This window comes from Neopsephotus bourkii, unplaced genomic scaffold (genome assembly GCF_033783945.1).
Source record: "Neopsephotus bourkii isolate Nb327-2 ecotype Australia unplaced genomic scaffold, CSIRO-AGI_Nbou_v1 NB_1328, whole genome shotgun sequence".
Taxonomy (NCBI): domain Eukaryota; kingdom Metazoa; phylum Chordata; class Aves; order Psittaciformes; family Psittacidae; genus Neopsephotus; species Neopsephotus bourkii.
Window position 1 is genome coordinate 284,324 of NW_026901808.1, and position 24,689 is coordinate 309,012.

General features: G+C 41.4%; 2 protein-coding genes across 3 annotated transcripts; both read right to left on the reverse strand.

The window, feature by feature from the left end:
• Positions 1-76: 76 nt before the first annotated feature.
• Positions 77-12,345, reverse strand: TRMU (tRNA mitochondrial 2-thiouridylase). The gene is made up of 11 exons (XM_061366206.1): positions 12,225-12,345; positions 11,719-11,884; positions 9,442-9,548; positions 8,763-8,885; positions 5,392-5,564; positions 4,380-4,433; positions 3,766-3,832; positions 2,864-2,964; positions 1,727-1,871; positions 1,414-1,496; positions 77-288 (listed from the first exon to the last, which is right to left on the reverse strand). The coding sequence occupies exons 1-11, from the start codon at positions 12,307-12,309 to the stop codon at positions 142-144; spliced, it is 1,251 nt and encodes a 416-aa protein (XP_061222190.1). The 5' UTR covers positions 12,310-12,345; the 3' UTR covers positions 77-141.
• Positions 12,346-14,649: 2,304 nt separating this feature from the next.
• GTSE1 (G2 and S-phase expressed 1) lies at positions 14,650-24,341 on the reverse strand. Of its 2 annotated transcripts, XM_061366207.1 has the most exons (12): positions 24,321-24,341; positions 23,771-23,854; positions 22,987-23,050; positions 22,291-22,906; positions 21,641-21,811; positions 20,632-20,770; positions 19,453-19,815; positions 19,194-19,266; positions 18,583-18,831; positions 17,088-17,268; positions 15,858-15,998; positions 14,650-14,881 (listed from the first exon to the last, which is right to left on the reverse strand). In XM_061366207.1, exons 2-12 carry the CDS (start codon positions 23,847-23,849, stop codon positions 14,798-14,800), a joined length of 2,160 nt encoding a protein of 719 aa, XP_061222191.1. In that variant the 5' UTR covers positions 23,850-23,854; positions 24,321-24,341; the 3' UTR covers positions 14,650-14,797. The 2 variants fall into 2 exon arrangements, with proteins under 2 accessions (XP_061222191.1, XP_061222192.1); XM_061366208.1 differs by lacking the exons at positions 22,987-23,050; positions 24,321-24,341 and having other exon boundaries at positions 23,771-23,856.
• Between the last annotated feature and the right edge of the window lie 348 nt (positions 24,342-24,689).

The window sequence follows — 24,689 nt, forward strand, 5'->3', positions numbered from 1 at the left end:
GCCTGCTCAGTGCTAAAAGTCAAGAGCTGGGACCTGATGGTCAACTGGCCTTAAGAACATACAGATCAACAAAAAATGTGCTTATTATTGGTTTTATTATGCCCAGGCAGCAAATTCTCCTTCAATAAACAAACCCATGTGTTATGTTGCTGGTTCTATCTTATCAATCTCTTCCTTCTTTGGACCTTCTTCTCGGTTTTTGCCCTGCTGCATGGTGTACACCGATGGGCCCATCCTTAGGATCTTCCCACTGCCCAAGCACTCATCACCCTTGTAGAACACTGCAAACTAGGAGAAAAAGAGGGAGAGCCTTTTCAGCAGCTGCAAATGGCATGGTGAACAATTTTAGGCTGTGCAAGACCTGGTGGGCAGTGAGTGTACTTGTTGGCAGTAAGGATTGTAGGCTTACACAACTGTAAATATATAAACATGTTGGTGGAAATTCCATCATGAACTTCTACAGGATTATCTCAAAACTTCAACTACTGAGGTGGAATGGATTGAGCTGGAAAGCTTCCTTTCCCTAAGGGGGTGATGTACGTAACACCACCTGCATTTTCACCTGACCTTCCATGGGCTACAGTGGCACTTCCCAAACAGGAAGTGGACCAAGGGCTACTGGAACGAAGTGACTGGGGCTCCGATGTGCTCAGGAGGTTCTTGCAGGAGATAAGGAGCACAAACCTCCTGGCTTTGTCCCATTACCTTGCAGTAAAGAACCCAGTTACTGGCTCAGCAGCTCCTGGCAGTCAGGGGCTTCTACCTATCATCAGCTCTGGCTGAGTCTTCTCAGCTCAGCTCACAGCTCACCTCTCTCAAGTATATCCCTCTCTCCATTACAAAATGTTCTCAGACTATTTCCCTCCTGATGTGTCCCACAGGCTCCGAAGTTTTGGGGTGGGAGAGGGAGGGTAGAACATATACTAGGAGAGGGCACACAGAAACTGCTTGAGAACCACTGGTTTACAATGTTATGGGAGTATCCTGGTATTAGCAGTGTTAGAAAGCATCACTAAACAGTACCTCTTCTCAGTACTGTCCTGGGACAATGAAATTCACTGGACACAGATCCTCACTAATCAAATTTGAACACTAAAACCGTATTAAGCTGCCAGTTATAGAACTAATGCCTTTTTAAATCTATTGAACACAACAGATTTCATTTCTGCATATACAATTGTTATCAGAGATGTTTTCATCTATTTCTAAACTTGGAAACCAGTTTCTCAGATTATATGGGTAACAACAGAGCATTTAATACCAGAAACAACCTCCTTCAAAATAGCTGATGAATAGCCAAAGTAGAGCTAACTGCTCCCATGACAATATATTAATTTGCTTCATCTACTGTTTTATTAGCTAGATATGCCAAAACACACAAAACAGGAAAGAAAATCACTTCTAATAACTTACCTGCCCAGGTGTGATAGCTCTTGCTGGCTTCACTAGTGTCACCCACACACTTCCATCTTGGTTTAGAGTCAGCACACACGGCACTAGAGCAGAAAATAGCCAAACACCTGCCAGTTAATCCTTATGTTCACATTAAAAGTTAAACAGATGTAAATCATGATATTATACACGGAACCGTTTTATGAAGACACTCTAGAAACAGAAAGGCAAGCCAAAACATTTCAACTATTTCTACAAAACTACACTGAACGCATGACCACAGTTTCCCAAACTAAGTAAAACAAAAAACCCCAAAACACCACGGTTTGATTACCCAGTGCCATCTGGTGCCGAAACCTGAGATTACAGTCCATCATCTTCTCCCTAACAAGCAATGCGGGAGGTTCCTCTGCTATCCAGTGCACTCGGTTTGTCCGCAGCAAGTCTCTGTACAGAGCAGGGTGATCTCTTGATGGTGCCTTAAAATATATTTATTTAATGCTGATGTTTCTGACAGAGAGCACATAACTTGTAATGCTTGAAATACAGAAGAATCATCAAGCCGTACCAAAATGAAGGCAAAACAAGAAAGCAAGCATTTATTAGCACTCAATCAGCTTCCAGGTGGAAGCCTTTAATTTAAAGAATAGTCTAAAGCAAACCTTAATAGCCAGTTTTCTACATCTCAGTCATGTTGCTTCTTGTATTCTTTTTCCTTCAATCATATTTCTGACAGAGTTCAGACATGTACTGCCCTCCTTATCCCATTTCAACAAGATGCTACCTCTCCTCTAATTTCCCAACTCAACATCCCCCCAACCAGGGCGCTGGTTCTTAGTGGTCCTGCCTTTTCCCTCTCAACTCTCTTTTGATTATGATTTTCCCCCCCAGGCATATCAACAAGTAGCAGACCACCCCATTATAACCACATCAGTATTAAGTAACAACTTAATGAACATCAAGAAACATTAACAACGGTTGCAAGCTGCAGAACTCTCAGTCGTTTCATATGATTAGTCATTAACACAACAACTATTTGCAGTATTATATGTATTTTGCCTCAGTTTTCAAGATTATTAAATTGTATTACTGGCTACTATTTCTTTTACTAGAAAAAGAAAGTAGCAATACGTAGTAAACCAAGATAATACACAGTGTATACACTGTGTCACAATAACTACAATAAAATGTTTCAGAGTAGAAAATAAGAGCTCAGTAGATTGGCTGATACTTTTCAGTATCTTTTCAGCCCTTTGTATGGAAAAGTTCTATGCCGAAGTCTAAACCAATTTTCTACTCAAGAAAAGCCAGTTTGGACAAGATGTTTCAAAGCTGCTGATGCTATGCTAGTTAGCTCTTGTTTCCCCCAGGAAAGCCAAGAATTCTGTCCAGGTCAGAATCACATTCCATACAGCAGGAGTCACAAAATGCTTGCATTAGTCATTCGCAATACCAGTATGAATTAACTCACCACAAAGACATCTCCAGTGCTGACATCTTTGTCTACAATGAACCAAGCATCCCTCAGGCCTGCTAGTCTAGCCCTCTGGCCTATGGTGTAGAGGAACCAGCCTAAAGAAATATAAAAATGTAATGCTGGAAGCAATTTTTATCTTTTACCTTCAGAAAAATATGTTACAAACCTTTCCCTAAAACTTCACCACTAAACAAGCAATAACAAACCAAGTTGTCTTAGAGAAGTCTGCCAATTACAAGCTGAACTAGCACCTACTTCAAAGATGTACCTGAAGCACATGGTTTCAAACTCATCTTTTTCAAACTCTATTGTACTATTCTTAGGGTTTATAAAAGACAAACATTTAAGCTTCAATTTGTTGTTTTATTATTACTTAGTCTCACCAGTCTCCCTTACTTTTACTTGCTAGAAGAACATTCTACTCCCATAAACTATTTGGGAGAGGAACTCAGTTCTGTCAGAACTGAGGAGAGCAAAGGAAAGACACACAGAAAAAAGGAAAACATAAGCTGCCCATGTTTGGTGATGCCCTGCTATGCATCACTGAGGTGCATGGTGTATTTGTTCTGCAAAGTTCAGGTACTAAAGATTCTGGAACTGAGGCGCAGTCATTCTGAAATAATTAAATGAACAATGGTCTCTTGGTATTAAATTAACCACCACTTAGTAACAACAGAGTCACCCTATAATTACCAATTACTTTCTTGCAACATGGAACACAGTCAAAATCAGTTGTAGTTTAAGGCTCAACTATTGTATGAAGTAGGTTTTCCACAACTATTAGTTCTCAAACTGGGAAAAACTGGTTTGGAATTTCACAAAGTTTGTCCCTCAAAATAAAAGCAGCGCTGTTCCATTTATCTAAAAGCAGTTATTAAGGTGGGTTAGCTAATTACCTTTGTGTTTTCCCATCACCTTCTTATCTTCAATGGAAACAAAGTTACCTGGTTGAGGTTCTAAATACTACCAAATAGGAAGAGAGAAGTCACAAGATGGCCCAAAAAAACCCCATCAGTGTATTTTAGGTTCTGTCACTACATTCTCTTGAAGCTGGAAACTAACTTTTCAAGCAGCAAACTCTACCCAAGCAGCTTACTGCCTCTTCCCTAATTCTGCTTTAGACAGAAAAGAAGGAAGGGCAGTCCCTATCAGCAGTAACTCTGGGCTTCACCCCACCCCTCATCCTTACTCATGGCAGGGGACAGCAGGATTCAGCCATCTGCCCCTCTCACATCTCAACCACTCGTCAGAGCCTCACAAGCACAGCACTGCAAGTTCACACACTCCTTTTGCTACAGAAAGTGACTGACTGTTCAGGGATGGAGGCGAAAGGTACTTCCTACAGGGTCTTGGCATTTGCTTCTGGGTAGGCTTGGAATGCAAAAGGACACCGGACATTGTGACTTAGTGTGGGCCAAAAGCTGTTGGAGGTGTTTCTGTAGACAGCGTTATAAATTACTACTGAAAACCAGAACAGAGCAAAGATTGGCAAGGATTTAACATTGCTCACCTCGAGAAGGAAATTTTCAAAGTTTCTTTCACCAATGAAACATACTCCCATACTCTGAAAAGGAAATGTGGTATTGAATCCATAATAGCAAAGAAAAACATCTGAAATACTGTCTATTAATGATCTGTCCAAAACAGAACTCCCTCCCCATGTACCCAAACTATGCTAGGCATTTCATAAAATAAACCAAACCACAACATCTGCTCCAGTAGAGGCAAACTAATTTTGTACAGTATCAGTAAGAGCCATAAGCACAAAAGAGAAAAAACTGGAAACAGAACATATGTTCAATAAATAAATACATTAACCTTGGTAACTATACTGTGTGCATATCAAAACCAGAAGGCTCTTGCAGATTAAAGTACAAAAATAACACAAGTTATACAGTAAAGGTATATCTCTTGAAATCATCTTTCAAAAACAAACAGCCTTTCCTTTTCAGTTACTGCCTATATTCTTCAGGCACCCATTACAGTGGAGGAGTATGAGTATTAAAAGTGACAAAGGCAGCATCAGCAACACAATCACTGCCTGCATTACATTTTTTTGGGATCAACTCATCAAGTGTGAGTTCTTAGAGAACAGAATTTTGGTTTGTTTGTTTTTTAAAGAGTAACTGTAGAAAACAGCATCCTCCAATTTCATAAAGACATACCAAAAAACAATTCTAGTGAGAAAGCCTTTAACAGCTACAGAAAATACAGACCAAAGGCTTCTCACCTGCTGTGATAGACAGTACCTTCCCTAAGGCTCACAGCATCCTAACACATTCACCTTCATCTTAGTTCTTCTGAGATACAATGGCAGACAAATAATCTGCAAGCTAAACACACAACTAACCACAAGCTCATCAAAGTTCTTTTAAGGAAGTAGACAGCTATAAAACTGCTTCCCAACCTGTTCTATTACAGTGCTCAGAAACAGACAAGCTGTCACAGTTTTAAGGTTCAAATAGTTCAGGGAAGTCTACTTTAGAAGGAAATACAAATCAAGAGTTTAAGTGTTACCATGCCTCTTTTTTCTTTAGCACATGATGAAGGCCATTTTCCGCTGCTATCTTCTTGACAAAACTTTTTGTTAAATCCCCCAAAGGGAAAATGGTTTTCTTCAAAGCGTCCTGCGAGATCTGACTTAGAAAGAAGGTCTGGTCCTTAAAGAGGTCGGCCCCTTGAAGGAGTTTCACAGCTGCAAAGTACAGAATATAGAGCATCTCAACATTAAGGGGATTCCCTTAGTTCAACTTCCTTTAGTATTTTGTTTGATAATCAACATATTAGTTTTATTATTTCCAAATACATGTTAAAGAAAGTATTCTTCTCTTCATGGGTTTATTTGCAAAATCTAACTGAAAATGTTTGGGCACTTGTCTCACCACTAATAAGATCCAGAAGGATTCTGACTTAGTAGAGTGCAGAATCTTACAAAGTCTTACACTGTCTTATCTATTATAATACTGTATGTGTCATTGGCAAGGACATCAACAATATGAAAAACAAAACCAACCATTTCATGTGCAAGAGAGATGAAGATTTGAGTGTTTTAGAGTATACTATTCACCCACTTTTGCCCTGAAATTACAGCACTGTCGATCAGTGATTTGAACAATAAGCAGTTATTCCCAGTGCTCAGAGAGGCAAGTTTGACTTTTTTGTTAAAACCAAAGTCTTCCAATTGCCCAAACGAAATAAAATTGGTATATTTTTTCAGTCATGTTCTGTCCACTCTCTTTAACACCTAATAACACTGCTGTTGTACAAACTCCACTTCCATGTTTCTTGACTCAAACATTAACTACAGGCCAACAGTTCAGTCACAACTAATAATATAAAATCTCAGTAAAGGGCAGTAAGACTGTTTAGAACATCACAAAATCATAGAATCATAGAATAGTTAGGGTTGGAAAGGACCTTAAGATCAAGTTCCAACCCCCCTGCCATGGGCAGGAATACCTTACACTAAACCATATCACCCAAGGCCTCATCCAACCTGGCCTTGAACACTGCCAGGGATGGAGCATTCACAACCTCCTTGGGCAACCCATTCCAGTGCCTCACCACCCTGACAGGAAACAATTTCCTCCTTATATCCAATCTAAACTTCCCCTGTTTAAGTTTTAACCCATTACCCCTTGTCCTATCACTACATTCCCTAATGAAGAGTCCCTCCCCAGCATCCTTATAGGCCCCCTTCAGATACTGGAATGCTGTTATGAGGTCTCCATGCAGCCTTCTCTTCTCCAGGATGAACAGCCCCAACTTTCTCAGCCTATCTTCATACCGGAGGTGCTCCAGTCCCCTGATCATCCTCATGGCCCTCCTCTGGATTTGTTCCAACAGTTCCATGTCCTTTTTATGTTGAGGACACCAGAACTGCACACAATACTCCAAGTGAGGTCTCACGAGAGCAGAGTAGAGGGGCAGGATCACCTCCTTCGACCTGCTGGTCACACTCCTTTTGATGCAGCCCAGGATACGGTTGGCTTTCTGGGCTGCGAGCACACACTGAAGCTGGCTCATGTTCATTTTCTCATCGACCAGCACCCCCAAGTCCTTCTCCTCAGGGCTGCTCTGAATCTCTTCTCTGCCCAACCTGTAGCTGTGCCTGGGATTGCTCCTACCCAGGTGTAGGACCTTGCACTTGGCATGATTAAACTTCATCAGCCCACCTCACAAGCGTGTCAAGGTCCCTCTGGATGGCATTCCTTCCCTCCAGTGTATCAACCGAACCACACAGCTTGGTGTCATCAGCAAACTTGCTGAGGATGCACTCAATCCCACTGTCCATGTCAGCGATGAAGTTGTTAAACAAGACCGGTCCCAACACCGATCCCTGAGGGACACCACTCGTTAATGGTCTCCAGCTGGACATTGAGCCATTGACCACAACTCTTTGTGTGCAGCCATCCATCCAGTTCTTTATCCACCGAGTGGTCCATTCATCAGATTGATGTGTCTCCAATTTAGAGACAAGGATGCTGTGTGGGACAGTGTCAAACGCTTTACACAAGTTCCAGATGACACCAACTGCTCTACCCATGTCCATCAGCTCTGTAGCCCCATTATAGAAGGCCACCAAATTGGTCAGGCAGGATTTCCCCTTAGTGAAGCCATGCTGGCTGTCACCAAGCACCTCGCTGTTTTTCATGTGCCTTAGCATGCCTTCCAGGAGAATCTGCTCCAAGATTTTGCCAGGCACAGAGGTGAGACTGAGGGTCTGTAATTCCCTGGGTCAAATCCTACAATTCAGTGAATCATAGCCTGCCACAAGTACAGACCATTTGCTCTGCTGTGCCTATTTCAACTTTCCAGAAATAAAACAAAGAAACAAAAAAGCCCCTTTAAGTCCAAATCAAAAAAGGGGATGCTACAACACAAAACCATCTCTGTGGCAGCTTTGCATACCGGGTGCTTGCAAGTTTCTTTCCCTGTGGGTATAACACGCTTCTCACCATATGCACCAGTTTTATCTATTTTACTGCATTATGGCCCACTGCAGAGCTATTTGTGAAATCTCTACATTGCCATCCAACCTCTGCTAGTGCCATGCAGAGACATACCCGAAACAACATCCATCAAGCAGGCTTTTGCACTGATAACAGGAGAACCACTGGGGTGCTGAGATCAGCCTTTGATTATATACAGCCACAGGCAGACTATTAAAGAGAAAAACCTGCACTACTGCTACTAGCACCTTTGCTGACCTGAGAATAGTAGCCTTAAAAATGTCTGCACATGCTGCACTTGTACTTTTCAACTGCAGTGCAGATCTACCTAGGAAAACCAAGCTGCTATAGGAGAACAGAGAAATGAGGCAGAACAGCTGAGTTACTGATTTTTTCCATAATAAATTCCAAAATAACATACAATCCAATTATTTTATAAAAGTATATTTTATTAATTTTAATGTTTCAAAGCCTTGATTCTAAAATTCCACTGAAGCATATCCCCATTATGAGTTACATGTATACTGAATAGCAAAATAATACATTCTCTAAACTAGATGAAACATTAAAAAATTTTATGTAAGTCATGAAAATACTAGATAAAGATTTCTTGAAATACTTCTCTCAGGGAACAAAAGATAGCTCTGTCTCCTTAATCCACATTACAGCTCCTCCAGAAAGTTCATTACTGAAATGCTTATTCTTCCCTCTGCACCTCGATTAGAACTCTTAAAATAGAAAATGTAATACCTGACCGGTCAGGGTAATTTTCAGTAATGTAAATCTTCTGTTTTGCACTATCAACCTCCTATAAAGGCTGGGGTTTTCATGGTAATCATTGTGTGTAAGGTAACAAACTTAAGTGATATTGTGACACCAAACAAGAGTTTAAAATTCTGTTTCATACCTAGGATGAAATAAGAAATGAAGAATCCACTTACTATTTCTAACTTCAAAACGGTTTCTGAAAAGCCTTTGTGGTCTTTTCACATGTTTCTGTTGAAACACCTCCTCATCCTCTAGTGAGGTCCTAGCATAATGCCCAGTAGCAATTGCATCTGCTCCTATCAAGAAAAAAAAACAAAACAAAACATCAGTGCACATACCTGAAACTCAGTTTAAAACAGGATTATAAACATCCAGTAATAAAAGCAGAAAGCAGTGATGGAACAAAACCTATAGAGAAGTGTTATACTGACAATAATCATACTCCTGCTATTCAAACAACGTAAACTATTAATGAGCATGCCAGCACTTGTGCTTTTGTACTTGAAAGACCACCTAAGAATGTAAAACTTAATGGTCAGGTCAATGTATGTCCCCAGAGTAAATCTGTTCCAATTTATGAGCACCTTCCTCTAGTGGAAAGTGTCCCTGCCCACAGCAAGGGGGCTGGACTAGATGATATTCAAAGGTCCTTTCCAAGCTGAACTGTTCTACGATTCTATATGTAAAAGCAAACTTAAAACAAAAAGCTGCAAATACTGAAATACTGCCACAGAGACAGGTGAATTAGGCATGCATATGAACTCAGGTTTTCCGCCACCTTTTCAAGAGTTTGTATCCTGTAAGTATTTCCATGGCACACACTCTGTACTGACACACTTGAAAATGCCTTACCAAGGTTATCCATAGCATAATGAAGAAAGTAGTTGAATTTGATGTGCTTGTTACACACAATATCAGGATTAGGAGTCCTTCCCAATTCATACTCTTTTAAGAGGTCACTGTAAAATAAAGATTCGAATGTATATTGACATTATTAACACAGCATAATACTATTTGAGACTGAAAGATCTGTTTAAACATGAGAACTCAAGACCTAGGCATACTGAGCATGTTATGTTAGAAATAAAACACCCATTGGATGTTAACCTGTAAAACACAATGCTTGGAAGATTTTCACCAAAGTGCACTGAGGACACGGTCAAATGCTCACTCACAGTCTTGTAAACATGTTTTATTAAATTAGTGCTCCCCTGGGGGGAGACATGGCTGCCCTCAGCACACACCCTACTTGTTTCCTCAGAATGAAACCACCCTGCTTCGTTTTTCTAAGTGACAGTGCAGTAGAGCACACACCAGGGGTTACTGTGGCTCAGTACGGATAACAACTTAATCTGCAATAATGCCACCATAAACAGTCACGGGACTTAATTTTATATAGGATTTTTCCCCTTTTTTCTTTCCTTCAAGAAATTCAAGTAGTTTCTCAAAGTCATATTGTAGTTTTACACTGTCACATAATTAAAGTGCTTAGCATAATTTGCCTGAAAACATTAACTAGTGAGAGTAAACCAGCATGCAGTACTGCACTGAGATACCAAAAGGCCTGATCACTGCATTATTTAGCTTGTCTTCAGTAGTAACTGAAGTCAAGAGGAACTGAATGAGCACAAGCTGGATTTAAAAGTACACCAACAACCTTATTATTTGGTTTTACTTTTCAACATCTGAAACAGAACCAGTCGCTTCTTCTTCACCATGTTATTCATTACATTCATAACTAGAAAATAAAGCAACATATCTTGAATTTTGTCTAGCTCCTTTCTAACAGTTCTGAATTCAACAGTTCGTACTAAGAATTAAATCACCAGGGTCTACCCAGAGCTGCCTCCCCCTTGCTGACTCGGCACTGTACTCTTAGGATAACACAATTCTTCTTTGTAATTACTGCAGAAGTATGCTGGAAGACTTAGCCAAGATTCAGCATAAAGACAGACTCACATCAGTTCAGAACTTCAAGTAAAGTACAGAACTGGAGAAAAGGCAGTGAAGGATTTCTGCTGAATCTCCCTCTGATGTAAGGATTTGAAACAGGCTGCGCACAAACCACAGGCAAGACAAGACCTGGGATAGTTCTCTTGATAAAAGGTGTTTCTGATGAATAACCCTCTAAAGAGAGATCCAGAGGAAGAGTAAATCCTAGGTCAATGATGACAGTAACAAAAACAGGATTCCAAACAAACCAAGTAACCTGCCACAGACACTCTGGGAACACTGTACTAATAAACGATGAGAAGCAAAAGAAAAGCTGATCTTCTACGATCTTTGATTCACTGTCATTTACAGACACCCCTCAGGAGCTTTGGTACCATTTATATACTCTCACACCAGAGGGGAAGCATGGCGTTAACTTTCCCAGAACAGGGCTCTTTCCTTCACTGACCGTGTAAAAGTTTAGTCCTCAACTCGATCTCGTTTCAACATGACGCAGCATGACTAGGTTTCTTCTGAGACAAGGTAACAACAGCACTACTTAAAGGGGGGCAATGAAGATCAGTGAACAACTTTTGTGCACCTATGTTGCGTGCATAAAAGATAAACTTCCCTTCTCCTGCCTCCAAAAAAACCTTGGCTTTTCCTAAGTAGAACTTTCCTTAAAGCTGAACAAATCCACAGAAAATCCAAACACCCTCTTCAGTTTCAAATCTATTATAAGCTTAAAGAAGCAAGGCTAGTTCATGATCACTTTGTAGTAAACTGGATTCAGTACTTGCTAATGTAATATGCACCACATGAACTACAGACAACAACAGCTCCCCATTTGCTACTTTCTTATGAAGCTGCAGTAAAGTTGGGCCAGTTGTGGGCAGCAGCTGAAATAAGCTGGAACAAAGTAATTGCTACACGCTCATAACAACTAGAGAAAAGCCTCCTATTAATTTCAAGAATAACAAACATATTAAGGCCAAGACAGAAATTCTGATCTTGAATATGAATGAGAGCAAAAATAATGCCTGTGTTATTTAACAGGCTTCAGTAGTTTCTCTTAGCATTCACAATACTGCAGTAAACTGTCACTGACCCGTACGTATCTGTCCACCCTGCCTCCCCACAGTAACACAGTACTACACCAATACAGGGAAAGAGCACCCATTTTAAACGTGTTTGTACCTGAATACTTCATTCCAGTATTCTTTCACGTAGGAAACCTGGTGGAAAGGAATATCCAGCTTCTGACAAACGCGGTAAGCATCCTCACAATCCCTGTCGACGGAGCAAGCTCCTTGCTCATCCAGAGGGTCCCAGTTCTTCATAAAGACGCCTGTCACCTGGTAGCCTATGAAATGAAGGCAAGAATGACTTTAAAAATGTAATTCTAACTGCCTGGAACCAAAACCCGAGTTAAGCCTTGCTCGAGTATCTGCTCAGCGTTACTGTTCGGATACCGCATGGCTATTTTTAGTCACAGCCAGCATGAAGTCAGCCGCACACGCGGTATCTCAGACCTCCGAGCGTCTCCATCCCCTCCTTCCCCGCTCGCTCCCGCCGCTCCCAGGCCGGCTGTCCCACCCGCCGGAGGACGTTGCTGAGGGCTGGAAGGACCGCCTGGACTCGGCCCACGGGTGCCGGGCGGTCCCGCCGGAGGGCAGCGCCCGGCCCCGCCGCCCGTCACGCACCTCGGCGGCGCAGCAGCAGCGCGGCCACGGCGCTGTCCACCCCGCCGGACACGGCGCAGGCCACGCGGCGCGATCCCGCCAGCATCACCCCTATCCCGCAGCGGCCGCGGCACCGCCGCTTCCGCCCCGCCCGCCTTTAGCTTCCGCCGGGCGCCGCGGGGCGGGGCGGCGGCCATTGGCGCTCGGGGTAAACAGGGCGGCCCTCGAGGGTTCCGGCGCGGGCAGCATCAGCCGCTCGCGTACGGAGGCGAGGCCGGGGACGCACTCGCGGTGCTTGTTCCCCCTTTCACTTAGTGGCCAGCCCGGCTCTCCCCGCAGGAGAGGATAACCCGTTGTCAGATCAAGCCCAGCGGAGAAATCCGAAGAGCTTGCTGCCCCACGAACCTCCTCGCTTCAGGAGCCTTCAAACACACTTCATGCAGGCAGCCGCCGGCTATCTATGAGCAAAACTCGGCAGATGGAATTGCACAAAGGAAGACCCGAAGACAGTAACAGTCTCCACTTCATTGCTTTGTGCTTGTTAGCACTTGATAAGCCAAGGGCTCATCCAGCTGACTCTGCTGCTACTGCAGAGCAGTAGAGCCTCCTGCACATCCCTGAACCTGAGAGCAACTGACCTGCAGTTTGACGGCTGGAATTTGGCTCTTAGTTGAAGACACATAGAGCTATCACCACAGTGCCTAAATTCCAGTGAACGGCCTAGTCAATAGAGCTGGCCAACATCAGAAGTATTCAGGTAGCCATGGTCAACCACCACCCAAATAGTTTCTACTGGTAGAGGACTGATGCTTGCTTGTAAGTAGTCATGCTCAAACCCAGGATTTAGATAAGCTGCCTGCAACAGCATACATTCACAAAAGGGAGGTTTCAAGGGGCATAAAACACCTGGCTCGCCTGCAAGTCATGGACTCATGGAATAGTTAGGGGTGGAAGGGACCTTAAGATCACCCAGTTCCAAACCCCCTGCCATGGGCAGGAGCACCTCACACTAAACCATGCCACACAAGGCCTCCTCCAACCTGGCCTTGAACACTGCCAGGGTTGGAGCATTCACAGCTTCCCTGGACAACCCATTCCAGTGCCTCTCTCCACCCTTAAAGAACTTCTCCTTATATGCAATCTAAACTTCCCTGTTTAAGTTCTAACCCATTACCCCTTGTCCTATCACTACAGTCCCTAATGAAGAGTCCCTTCCCAGCATCCCTGTAGGCCCCCTTCAGATACTGGAAGGCTGCTATGAGGTCTCCACACAGCCTTCTCCAGGCTGAACAGCCTCAACTTTCTCAGCCTATCTTCATATGGGAGGTGCTCCAGTCCCCTGATCATCCTCATGGCCCTCCTCTGGATTTGTTCCAACAGATCCATGTCCTTTTTATGTTGAGGACACCAGAACTTTACACAATACTCCAAGTGAGGTCTCACGAGAGCAGAGTAAAGGAGCAGGATCACCTCTTTCGACCTGCTGGTCATGCTCCTTTCGATGCAGCCCAGGATACGGTTGGCTTTCTGGGCTGCAAGCGCACAGTGAAGCCAGCTCATGTTCATTTTCTCATCGACCAGCACCTCCAGCTCCTTCTCCACAGGGCTGCTCTGAGTCTCTTCTCTGCCCAACCTGTAGCTGTGCCTTGGATTGCTCCGACCCAGGTGTAGGACCTTGCACTTGGCATGGTTAAACTTCATGAGGTTGGCATCAGCCCACCTCACAAGTGTGTTAGGGTCCCTCTGGATGGCATTCCTTCCCTCCAGCGTATCAACCGAACCACACAGCTTGGCGTCATCGGCAAACTTGCTGAGGGTGCACTCAATCCCACTGTCCATGTCAGTGACAAAGACATTGAACAAGACCAGTCCCAACACCGATCCCTGAGGGACACCACTCGTTACTGGTCTCCAGGTGGACATTGTGACATTGACCACAACTCTTTGTGTGCTGGCAAACCAGCCAGTTCTTTATCCACCGAGTGGTCCACCTATCAAATTGATAAGTCCTTAAAGTATAAGGCAGAAACCTACTTCGCTCACTAAAAAGTTGTGGAATTTTTATTTAAGTATTTATATATCTCTGCTTTGGTTTAGAAATACTCAGCTGCTGCTGGTAGTGTATTCCACTAGCATTCAACAATAAAACATGCATTTCTAAACTTGCTACACTTCTGTATGAAAACCCACTCTGAATCCACTAGCTTTACCTACATCTCAACATTTGTTAGTGAAACACTAAAATCGTCTAACCAAAGCCTGTATGAAAACATTGCCATTTCGTACAATAATTTGGTAAACCATTTATTTTAAATTAAATCTTCATTGCACATAGGAAATAAAAAGAAAGTCTTCCAGTAAAAAGAGTAACTTTTTTGCCTTAGAGCAGCAGTTTAAACACATTAATTGCAGCACATCCATGAGCAGAACCATTAACGAGACAGGCTATATCAGGACTGCTTGAATTCTATTGTGTTAACACAGTTTACCACATAATCTACAGCCATCTTCAAAAAAATCATGTAGAAGCAAAGAGTAATTCCTGTATACTTTAAAGATCACAGATGCCAAGAATTCTTCATTTCGGCTCAAGTTCAGAACTTGAGGAGCGGGGAATCCAGGTTTTCTTTATTCACATCAGGACTCAGAGTAATAAGAGGTGAACTCAAATCAATTAGCTGAAAAAAGAAACATTTTAGCTACTGTAGTCAGCTGTTGTGTATAACTAGCAGCAATAATCTCTAACAAGTCTTCAAGTACTTTTTTTTCTTTTTCAAGATTCCCATTAGCATCCAGAAAACAAGCACCACACAAAGGTGGTTCAGGTTTTTAAGCATCTAGCTTATTCTTAGACAAGCACAAGCTTCTCACAAGGTGGTTATTTGCCCATACTCGCTAAGAGCCTAAAAGGCTTTTCTGAGTTTCACAACTGTGCGTATTGGAGTGACACAGTCACCCAGGCAGGGCAGAGTACTTCTGAGCATGCCTCCAGAAGTCACTTCTGTAATCCTCTTCTGAGATGGTTTGAAGGACCTGATGGTAAGCTGAGCCCAGCTACATCTAACATCACCAAAGGCTACATCCTCAAAGTTAGAACCATTTATCTGACAGCGTCTAAAGGCATCTACTAAAGGTTCAAGCCACTAGTGTACAAAAAACATTTCCCCAGAAACATCTGTCAAATTTAGTGTAGGTTCTAATGCACACCTTTCAACTAAGGAGGGGATTTGGAGAGGAGTTAAACAGAAGAGACAGCCCTGCTTTTTTGCTGAAAATGAGCAGCTGCTCTTAAGAACTGGAAATATACAAGAAAAGGAAAACAAGTCAGCATGCTGCTGTGCTGAAGACAGCATTCACTTCCTGCTTCAGAGCAGTTTCGTTCTTTGAGAACTGCTTTAAGCATCAAGTTCTTTCTCCATCCTCCTCCTTTTCCTATTTGCACATTGCTCACTGAGCTTCTTTAGAGCACACCAATTTTAAATATTATGTTCTGTTTACTTAAGATCCCTTGTGTGTAGTATCATACTGAACATACGAGCTCATGTTAAATAATCCTTACAAGTACTGTGGAGCTGCTCTGCAGACAAAACACATGCAGCCAGTTGACATTTTTCTGCTAGCATATTTGCGCCAGAAGATTTGAATGTAACTTACCTTCACCTGCCCTGGGAACATGGGCTTTAGAGGAGTAACCTTATTCACTTCAGGAGTATTGGAAAGGTCAATCAGAGGTCTATTTTCACATTCCAAGATGTGTGGGAGAGATGTGTCTACTCCAATATCTACCAGAATGGCCTTTAAAAAAAAAAAAGTTCAGATTTTCCCCTCTGTTCTTCATGCTTCTTTCATAAGGACTTAGGCAATTTATGAAGCCATAATAATCAAAAGAGAGGCTTAACGTACATGTTGGGTATTTTTCATGCAGGATTATTTGCATGCAGTGTAAAATCTCAGCTCCTGCTCTGCCAAAGGCTGGCATCATGAATAAGGAAAATGCAGCAAGACAAAGCAAAAGAGCTCCTTTGGGCATGAAAGGATTTTTCACTTAAAAGTGGGTAAATTACATAGAAAAGTAATAATTCTGAAGTCATTTAAATTACTTGACTGCAATTATTCTGCAATCTTGTTTAGCCAAATAATCTGTTCCATACACCTCCAAACTTTAGTCATGCTTTTGTCCTGTTCAACTACTCTAGACATGTGCTGAACAGTTCTATAATAGATACTTTGTGACATCAAGTAAGTCAACAAGGAAAATACCGATGCAGTTATATCAATTAATCTACAGATATTCTGTAACTGAATATTTGTAAATCAGTAGCCACTATGACAGGTTACTATTTCAGCACTACCAGTTCAGACTTTTCTCCTTAGTGCCTGTGGAGTAGCAGCTTTCAACACAAAGCCAGTAGATTCTTGGGAAAGGGGAAAAGTGATTACTTGACTAAATAAGTGACACTTAACCAAGTTTACTACAGCATTTACTGCTACATGGGCTTTGGGGTTTAATCCTCATTCATTGTATGCAGATTTGCACTTCTGTTAGGTGCTAGAATTTAGCTACTTTATGGCTGCAGTAGGAACTGCCTTGTGACTGCTTTTCTAATCAAATCCACAGTGATTTCACAGTACTTATCCAGAAGTGGAAATTTAATATCAAACTACAAGTAGTTGACCATTCAGCTTCCTTAGCAGAACGATCTTAGTAGAAACACTGAACATCTGTTCAGTGCTAAATATAAGCACTAGAGGGTGCACTAAATTAACAATTGGAGTTAATCCATTTTAACTTCATGTGTACTGGTTTTCCATAATCCGTCATCTTTAAATAATTTCTTTTCAAGCTGTTTGCTTAGTACTGTAGAAAAATGTGTTATTTCTTACCTCAGCTGTTTTCTCTTCAGCCAATTGATTTTGTACTTCAGCTTCTTTTAATTTGTTTTCTACTACTTCTGTAGCATTTTTTTCTGGTGAGAAGTTAAGTGCAAGAGGTAACACAGGTGGAGGAGATGTATCATCTTCTGAAGATGATATCTGTGTCTTACTCTCGTTTGTCTGTTTAGAACTAGAGGAAAGAGCATTAGCAATAACTGCATTCTTTAATCAGCATGAACTCCTAAAGACAGAGAAGCTAATGCCCTTAACCGCATCTTTTTTTAGCTGTTGTGTATAACTAGCAGCAATAATCTCTAACAAGTCTTCAAGTACATTCTTTTCTTGTTCAAGATTCCCATTAGCATCCAGAAAACAAGCACCACACAAAGGTGGTTCAAGTTTTTAAGCATCTAGCTCATTCTTAGACAAGCACCAAGGCTTCCCATATTTTCATCCAAAAGTATGCTAATTACCTGCAAATTACAAGATATTTCATGCTGCAATAAATGTATAGCCTACCCATGTTAAAAAGAAAGCTAATTACTTCATATTTATGAAGAAATTGATCTTAAATTGACATATATATGCAGTCTAAGCTTCATACACAGGATTTTGGGGTGGGTTTTTTAGGCTTTGAAAAAACAACTAGCAAATGAGTATTGATACTGCATATCACTGAACAACCCACTTCAGTCCCTGCTGAGAGGAAGTACTGACATAAGCTGGAGGACCAAGGGTTGTAATCCCATTACTATGATAAAATCATTGTAGAGAAAGTAATTGCTTCCTTGAGAGAAAAATCTATTTAGGACATTTAGCCTAAGTAACATGACACATAGCAGCAGCTTTTCTAGCCATTCCTGCTTTAATACTGTTCATCTCCCCTGACCATGAAGCAAGCCTGCATACATATATATGCCACCTGTGAGATCATGTTGGGCTGATAATATGAAGATGACATTATTTTTACAGAAAGCAATTAACAGCAGGATAGGATTCACCCATTCTGCAAGCAATTCTTTCAGATGAAACACATGTAAACCTGCTCAGAAAATGTAGTTGTCAACTAAATCCTTGGCTTTTTTTTACTGATACGTTAATAAAGTGGAATTTTACAGAAGCACTGGCAACAGTATAAAGCCAAGTTAAGAGTAATAGGTGATTTAACCCAGCTGCTTCCCTTCATCAGAAGGCAATAGGAAAAACACCAACACCAAATCTGTTCTCAGTCAGACAGATACAAGTCTTAAGCTGCCTGCTAGCTCAAGAAATAAAAATAACTTCCTATTAGAGATTATAATTCTTTAATGTTACATACTGACTCATCTCAGTAAGTCTTGCAGTATTTCAGTAGTCACAAGATATAAAGATTTATTAGGCCTATACAGAATCTGTGCTCTATTCTAGCATTTTGCAGAGGTCCTTGAAACCTGAAAGTCATTAGTAAAATTCATTTAGAGGCAGTTTCCCTACAACACATTTCATATATGGAGGCTTGTCTTACCCAGCTCTAAGAGTCTTTTTGGTAGAAAAGCTGAAATTTTGGCAAACAGATGCAGAATGTGAAGAAAATGCCATTCTTGGTACAGATCTAGGAGTCACTGCTGGAAAGCCTGAGATACGACGAAGAGGTGTAGGTAAACCAGACCGTTTCAGACTGGCAGGAGTCATGGAGACAGACCTCTCAGAGAAACAAGCATTCTGAAAGAGCCCATCTTCAGAGGCTTTCACAGGAGTGCTTACTGCCATGGCACTGAAAAAGGAACATGCATTAGCCAAAAGCTTCTAGGAACTGTTTTATCCAAGCTATTCTACTAAACAATAGGATTCAGTTTCCCTTTGGTCAGTAAGGGACAGTAATTATCATAAAGTGATTATCACAGCATAGTGATGTGGCAGGCGGGAGGGGAAGGGAAAGGGGAGGGACAGAGAAGTGTGTCTGGTTTTGTTGTTGTGAGTTGGTTTTTTTTTAATCAGTTCTAATAAGCATTAACACAGCTAACCTGGAGGGCCCAAAGGGACTAGACAGTAAAGTTAGAACTTTTAAAGACTGTTGTAGCACCCAGCCATGTTGCATTCTAGAAACAGTACATTCAGTTTTCAGTTCAGCCTTACCTTCCAAATGTGCCACAAAATGGTAAACCAATAGATGGTCCTGCCTTTGATGCTGATCTATTTGATGGTGTGTCTAAAGAGAAAAGTTTTATTAGTTGTTATCCATATTATTTTTTAAATAACAGATACCTTTCAGTTAAAATACTAATTCCTTCCAAGATGTGGACAGAAGTTCAATGAAACAAAGAACAACCATTCAAGGTAACATTTGCTTTTAACAGGCAAGCTAGAAGACAGGACTTCCAAAGTATGTGCTTACCTCCAGTCTTCACTGGAACCTTAGCTTGACTTGTAGGAACTGACAAAGCTCTAGCCTTGGGCTTTGGACACAGGCTTCCTTTTGTTGCACTTCCATCTTTATTATGCAGCCTGGGAGCAGAGCTCAGCCTCTGAATTCCAATGCCTACAGCCTCAGATGATGTTGCAGAAGCTGAAGATTTACCTAAGCTTACAGCACTAGATATTTTGGGAGTACTAACTGATCTTGCTTGGCTCCTGGATGTCTCTGCATTGGCAGCCTGCAGAGATGACACTTTGGTAGGTCTGACAAAGGCTGACCTGTTTGTACTAGATGAAAGCTTAGAGCCACTCGCACTAACTTTTGAAGACATGTTTGGTTTTCCTGAAACAGAAAGTTAGGTTATAATTCTGAATCGTTGCTTATTGCTAAGTTTTTGACTAAGCAGAATATGCTCACAAAAGGAAAAAAACCCAGTAATTTAAATATAAACTTAAATACTGTAAACAACTCAGCTTTAAGGAGAACACATACAGCTACTGAAAACTTACTCCCTGAATCCTCCACCAATCTTGTCTTAGACAGTCTCATCACCAAATTCCAAATTATTGCAATGAAGTCGAAGAATATTATTCAAGAACTGCCAAAACAGCTTGCAGATTCAAGTTCCGTTTTCAACATTTCCTCACAGCATAGTTGGCTATGTTCCCTTAAGCAGGCATTCAAGAAGGTAATAGTTCAAGTTACACTGATCAACACCATGGGCTGAACTCCCCCACAAATGCTTTTCTTAGTTTTCTGTATGATTCTTTTAGTCTAGCTGGTTGCTTTCATTAATAGGATGAGTCCTGACTAGACACTTCCATCATGTAAAATTATTCTTCTTAAGCTTTAACTTTTACTGATACACTATTATCCATCCAGAAACAAACTACAAATTAAAAACTTGCAATAACTCGATATCTTGATAGGTCCTACAAGAACTGTGGTGCTTACATCTGCCAGTACTTTACAAACAATATAAGCCCAAGGTTCATCTTTAGTCCACAGGGATTTATTGGGCTACAGAATTTTATTCTCCATTCCAAACACTTATTGCTTGGATGTACTGGACACCATTAAAACATATCCAAACCCAAAATTCAAGACATGCTTAACCATTTCAAACTTGATTTGTGGCACAAGTATGTAAGTGATTACCATTTTTTCCTATGGGAGAAATGGGTAAACTTGAATTCAGACTTGAGTTTATGCTGGAAAATGATGACAAAGACGATGTAATCTTTCTTGGGACACCGACACCAGGAAGTTTCAAATGCGTTACCTTCTTTAAGCCAGGCTGAATCAAAGAACACAATTTATTCAAAAGCAAATAAAAATTATTTAACACATTTTACTGTGCTTTTTCCTGGTTTTACTGCTTTTTGCAAATTTTAAAGAAGATCCTTTCTCAGGTTACAGTTTTTAGAGTGAACTTTCTCAGAAACAGTTCATTATATTGGGTTATTATACAGAACCAGAACGAGATCAAGGAGGGAGGCTTGATGTTTCTATTCCTGCCACAAGCTTGAGTATGGGCCTACAGAATGAGTAATCCAGGCACTAGTATATGCTGGGCACCAACCAGCTAGAAAGCAGCTTTATAGGGAAGGCTCTGAGTGCGGTGGTGAACAAGCTGAACATGAGCCAGCAACATGCCGTTGCAGCAAAGAATGGTAACAGTAACTTGTGCTGCATTAGGAATGCTGCCAGAGGAGAAGAGAGGTCATCTTTCTCTTCTGCTCTGGAGCTACTGCAGAGAATTCAGCAAAGGGCCACTAGGATAATTTAGGGACTGTAGCATCTCTCATCTGAGGGAAGGTTTAGAGATCTGGGACTGTTGAGTCTAGAGAAGGCTCAAGAAGGATCTCATCAACATATCAAATATCTGAAAAGACAGTGTCCAGGGATGCCCAGTGACAGGACCAGAGGCAATGGGCACAGGCTGAAACACAGTAAACCCAACACATATATAGTTGCTCTTAAGTATGTTCATTGTGTTATAACCTTAGAATGCACACTCAAGAACAGCATTTATAGAACAGACTGCTTTAAAGCCATTATACACACAACAATATAGCTTTAAATTAGAAAGTAAACTATATTCATTTTTTTTCTTCTTATCAGAACATCATAAAAATATTTTCACATTAAGAATGCTTGCCATTACCTTACTTGGTGCAGGAAGGGCTTTTTTGTCTTGTGCTGAGGAACTGCCACTGAAGGAAGACTCAAAGACTTCTGAATAAGCACTAGATTTATCAGAAATTAGATCTTCAGGTGATCCCATGCTGTTCAAGTCTCCTTTTGTAGAAATATTTGTATGTTTTCCTAGTTTGGGCTGCAAATTTCAATGAAACATTTTAAAAGCTACTGATGTGTCTAGAAACCACTATAAAGCTTTTGACACAAATTGATCTTGTTAAGAAACTAAAACAACAGTTAGTGAAGGCTTTGAACCCAGTCAAGTCCTTAGTGACATGAAGTCACCAAGAGCAGTGCAGTAATTTTACCAGCAAAGACCCCAGTGTTTAAACAGAAACCAGGAATAATAGTATTCACAAAACCAGAATACAGTGGAACACAGATTTGCCTGCAGATGCTCTATAAAGTCATAACATACAAACTAGTTGGCTACTACACCATAGTATCTTGCCCTGACTTTTTTTGTATATATTGTTTCCTGCCTAAGAATCTTATGAAGTAAAGAAACTGGATTAAAGTTCACCTTTAAAAATAAAGCTCGTAGACAGTTCAAACATTCCTAACACGTAAAGGCTACGTTTAACAAAAATATTGCTGCTCAGAATCTATCTTTACCTCTTCAGTAGTCAACAAATGGCTTTTTCCAAGAGTAGATGAAGGTTGTGCCATTGGCAGTTCGCCAGTTGCCTTCATGTTTCCTTCCTTAGTTTTCTGTGTTTGTGTCAGATGCGAACTGGCAATTTTTGTAGGAGATAAAGGAATTTTAACAGGGCTTTTGTCTGGAAGATTATGAAGAACATGTGTTTCAGCATCTAACAAAAGTTTATCTGATTCCTTCTGGAAACAAGGTGGCAGCTGACATGCTGGGCTTTCCCACACACAATATGTCTCTCTTTTAACAGCTCTGGGACTCGCCTCTACAATTTGGTTCCTCAGCATTTTTAATTTTGCCTTTGAGTCCTCCACAAATGTTTCTGTAACCTTGTTTTCCAGTTCTTCAGGTTGTTTTATTTTAGTCTGTTCATTCTTGCTTCCAGTCTTTATCTGAAGTGCTAACAGACGAGCTTCTTTGAAGATTTGCACGAATTTCTCTCCTGTAAGTGGGCTCCACATGAGTTTATCATCACAAGCAGGTGCTCTCTCTTTTTCAGCACTTTGTGCTTCAATACTGACAGAAATACATTTTTCTTTGTGTCCCAAAGGTCCCATAAAAACTTCCTCTTCACTTCCACTGCAAAGAAAAATAAGTCAGCCCAGCACCTACCATGTGTCAATTTTAAAGGTATATTTACCTGCAGAACCTTCCCTTACCTTGATGGAGAGAGTGAAAGGTCAAAATCAAACTGTTCATCAGTCAGAAGAGGAAAGTCTGAAACTGTAACAACAAGAATTTTATCACAGTAGGGATTTCAATAAAAATGATTGCATTATGCTTTGACAATTTGGTGAAGCTGATGTCAGATGGCAAAGGAAGTTTTAGCTACCCAGTTCAAATAATTAAAATAATAAAAGCATATTTTAGGACAAAAATTAAAGGTGAATTGTGAATATGATCATAGTTGTGATAGATGCCCAAATATCACGAAATATCTCAATGCTGATTTTTAAGGATCCATAATAGGAATATGAAATCTGGCTGTGGGGAAGGATATTAACAGCCTCCAGTCAAGAAAAGTGAGAACACATAATCTAGAGCTGCAAAATACAGTTGTCCTACCAATCAATTCTTTTTCAGTTCAAATCGCCACAAGACAGTAACAGAAGCCAGTGGGAAAGATTCATTTTACTGTTAGCTAATATGTACACTAACTATTAATTGGATCAGCAGCAAACAGATAAGGAAAGGAGCTCAGATTAGATATATAGAAGAGCAGTTGATAACACGTTGCCACTGCACATGCTCTAGCACCAGTGCTCCCTCACAAACTCTTGGGGCTGCTTGAAAGTCTGACATCGGCAACAGCAGCCCATCCAAGGAAACTAGTATACAGAACAAGATGTGAAGCAGATACAGGAGGTCTGCAGATCTGAACTGGCTTAGCTTTTAATAAGGGATACAGTAGGTAGAGAAGATCCCAACTTGTTCTCCACTTACCATTACTCATGCAAGTACCCGTTTTTTCCTCAATCACATAACTTGAGCAAGATGCTGCCTTTTCTTTTCCTTCCTCCATAGTGCCTGGGAAATACAGAATTACCTGTATAGTAGGTTTAAGAAAACCAATAAGGTCGCAGAATTTCATGATACTGCCAAATTAGCATGGAGGCAAACATTCCTTTTGAAGACTCTTACATGTTATGTTTAAGGACACCAACATGTTTTATGTTATAACATAATCAGAGGAATACTTTATCTCTGCAAAAAGCATTCAAACACAGCAGTGATGCCTAGAATTTCTGAAATTCCTTAATGCAAATTCTGCATTCAACAGCTAGACTCTTGACATGAATACAGCTGCAGTGTGCAGCAGAAGGCTGCTACCCCACAGGCTAAAACCCCTTCTTACGGCACTAATCCTAGGCTAGCGTAACCGAGACTGCTCCACAGATGAAACACATGCTGTGCTTCAGATAGTACCTTTCGTTTGTGCCCAGAAACGCACCAAATACGACATTCCTGTGAGCAAAGGTAGACTCGTCCCTACCTTAACACCTTAACCTGCTCAGGCTTGGCCAAGAGATTAGCCAGGACACCCTCAGAAAGAAGCTGCCCGACGTGCACAAAGCTGCTCGCACACCACATACCGTCCTCCCCCTCACCTCGGGGGAGCTCGCTCGCATGGTCCCCCCAACCCCGACCACAACGCTGCTTGTACCTCTAGCTGTGGCGGCCGCCGCTACCGGCGGGGGTCCTCGGTCGTCCCAGCCTGGTCCTGGTCACCGAGGGCCGTCACCCCGGCACTCACCTCCGCCACGCACCGAACAGTGCAATGGTGGCGCCCGGCCGTTTAAAATCGCCCTCCACTCACGTGACGCACTCCGCGACCTCTCATTGGCAAGTTTGAACGATACAA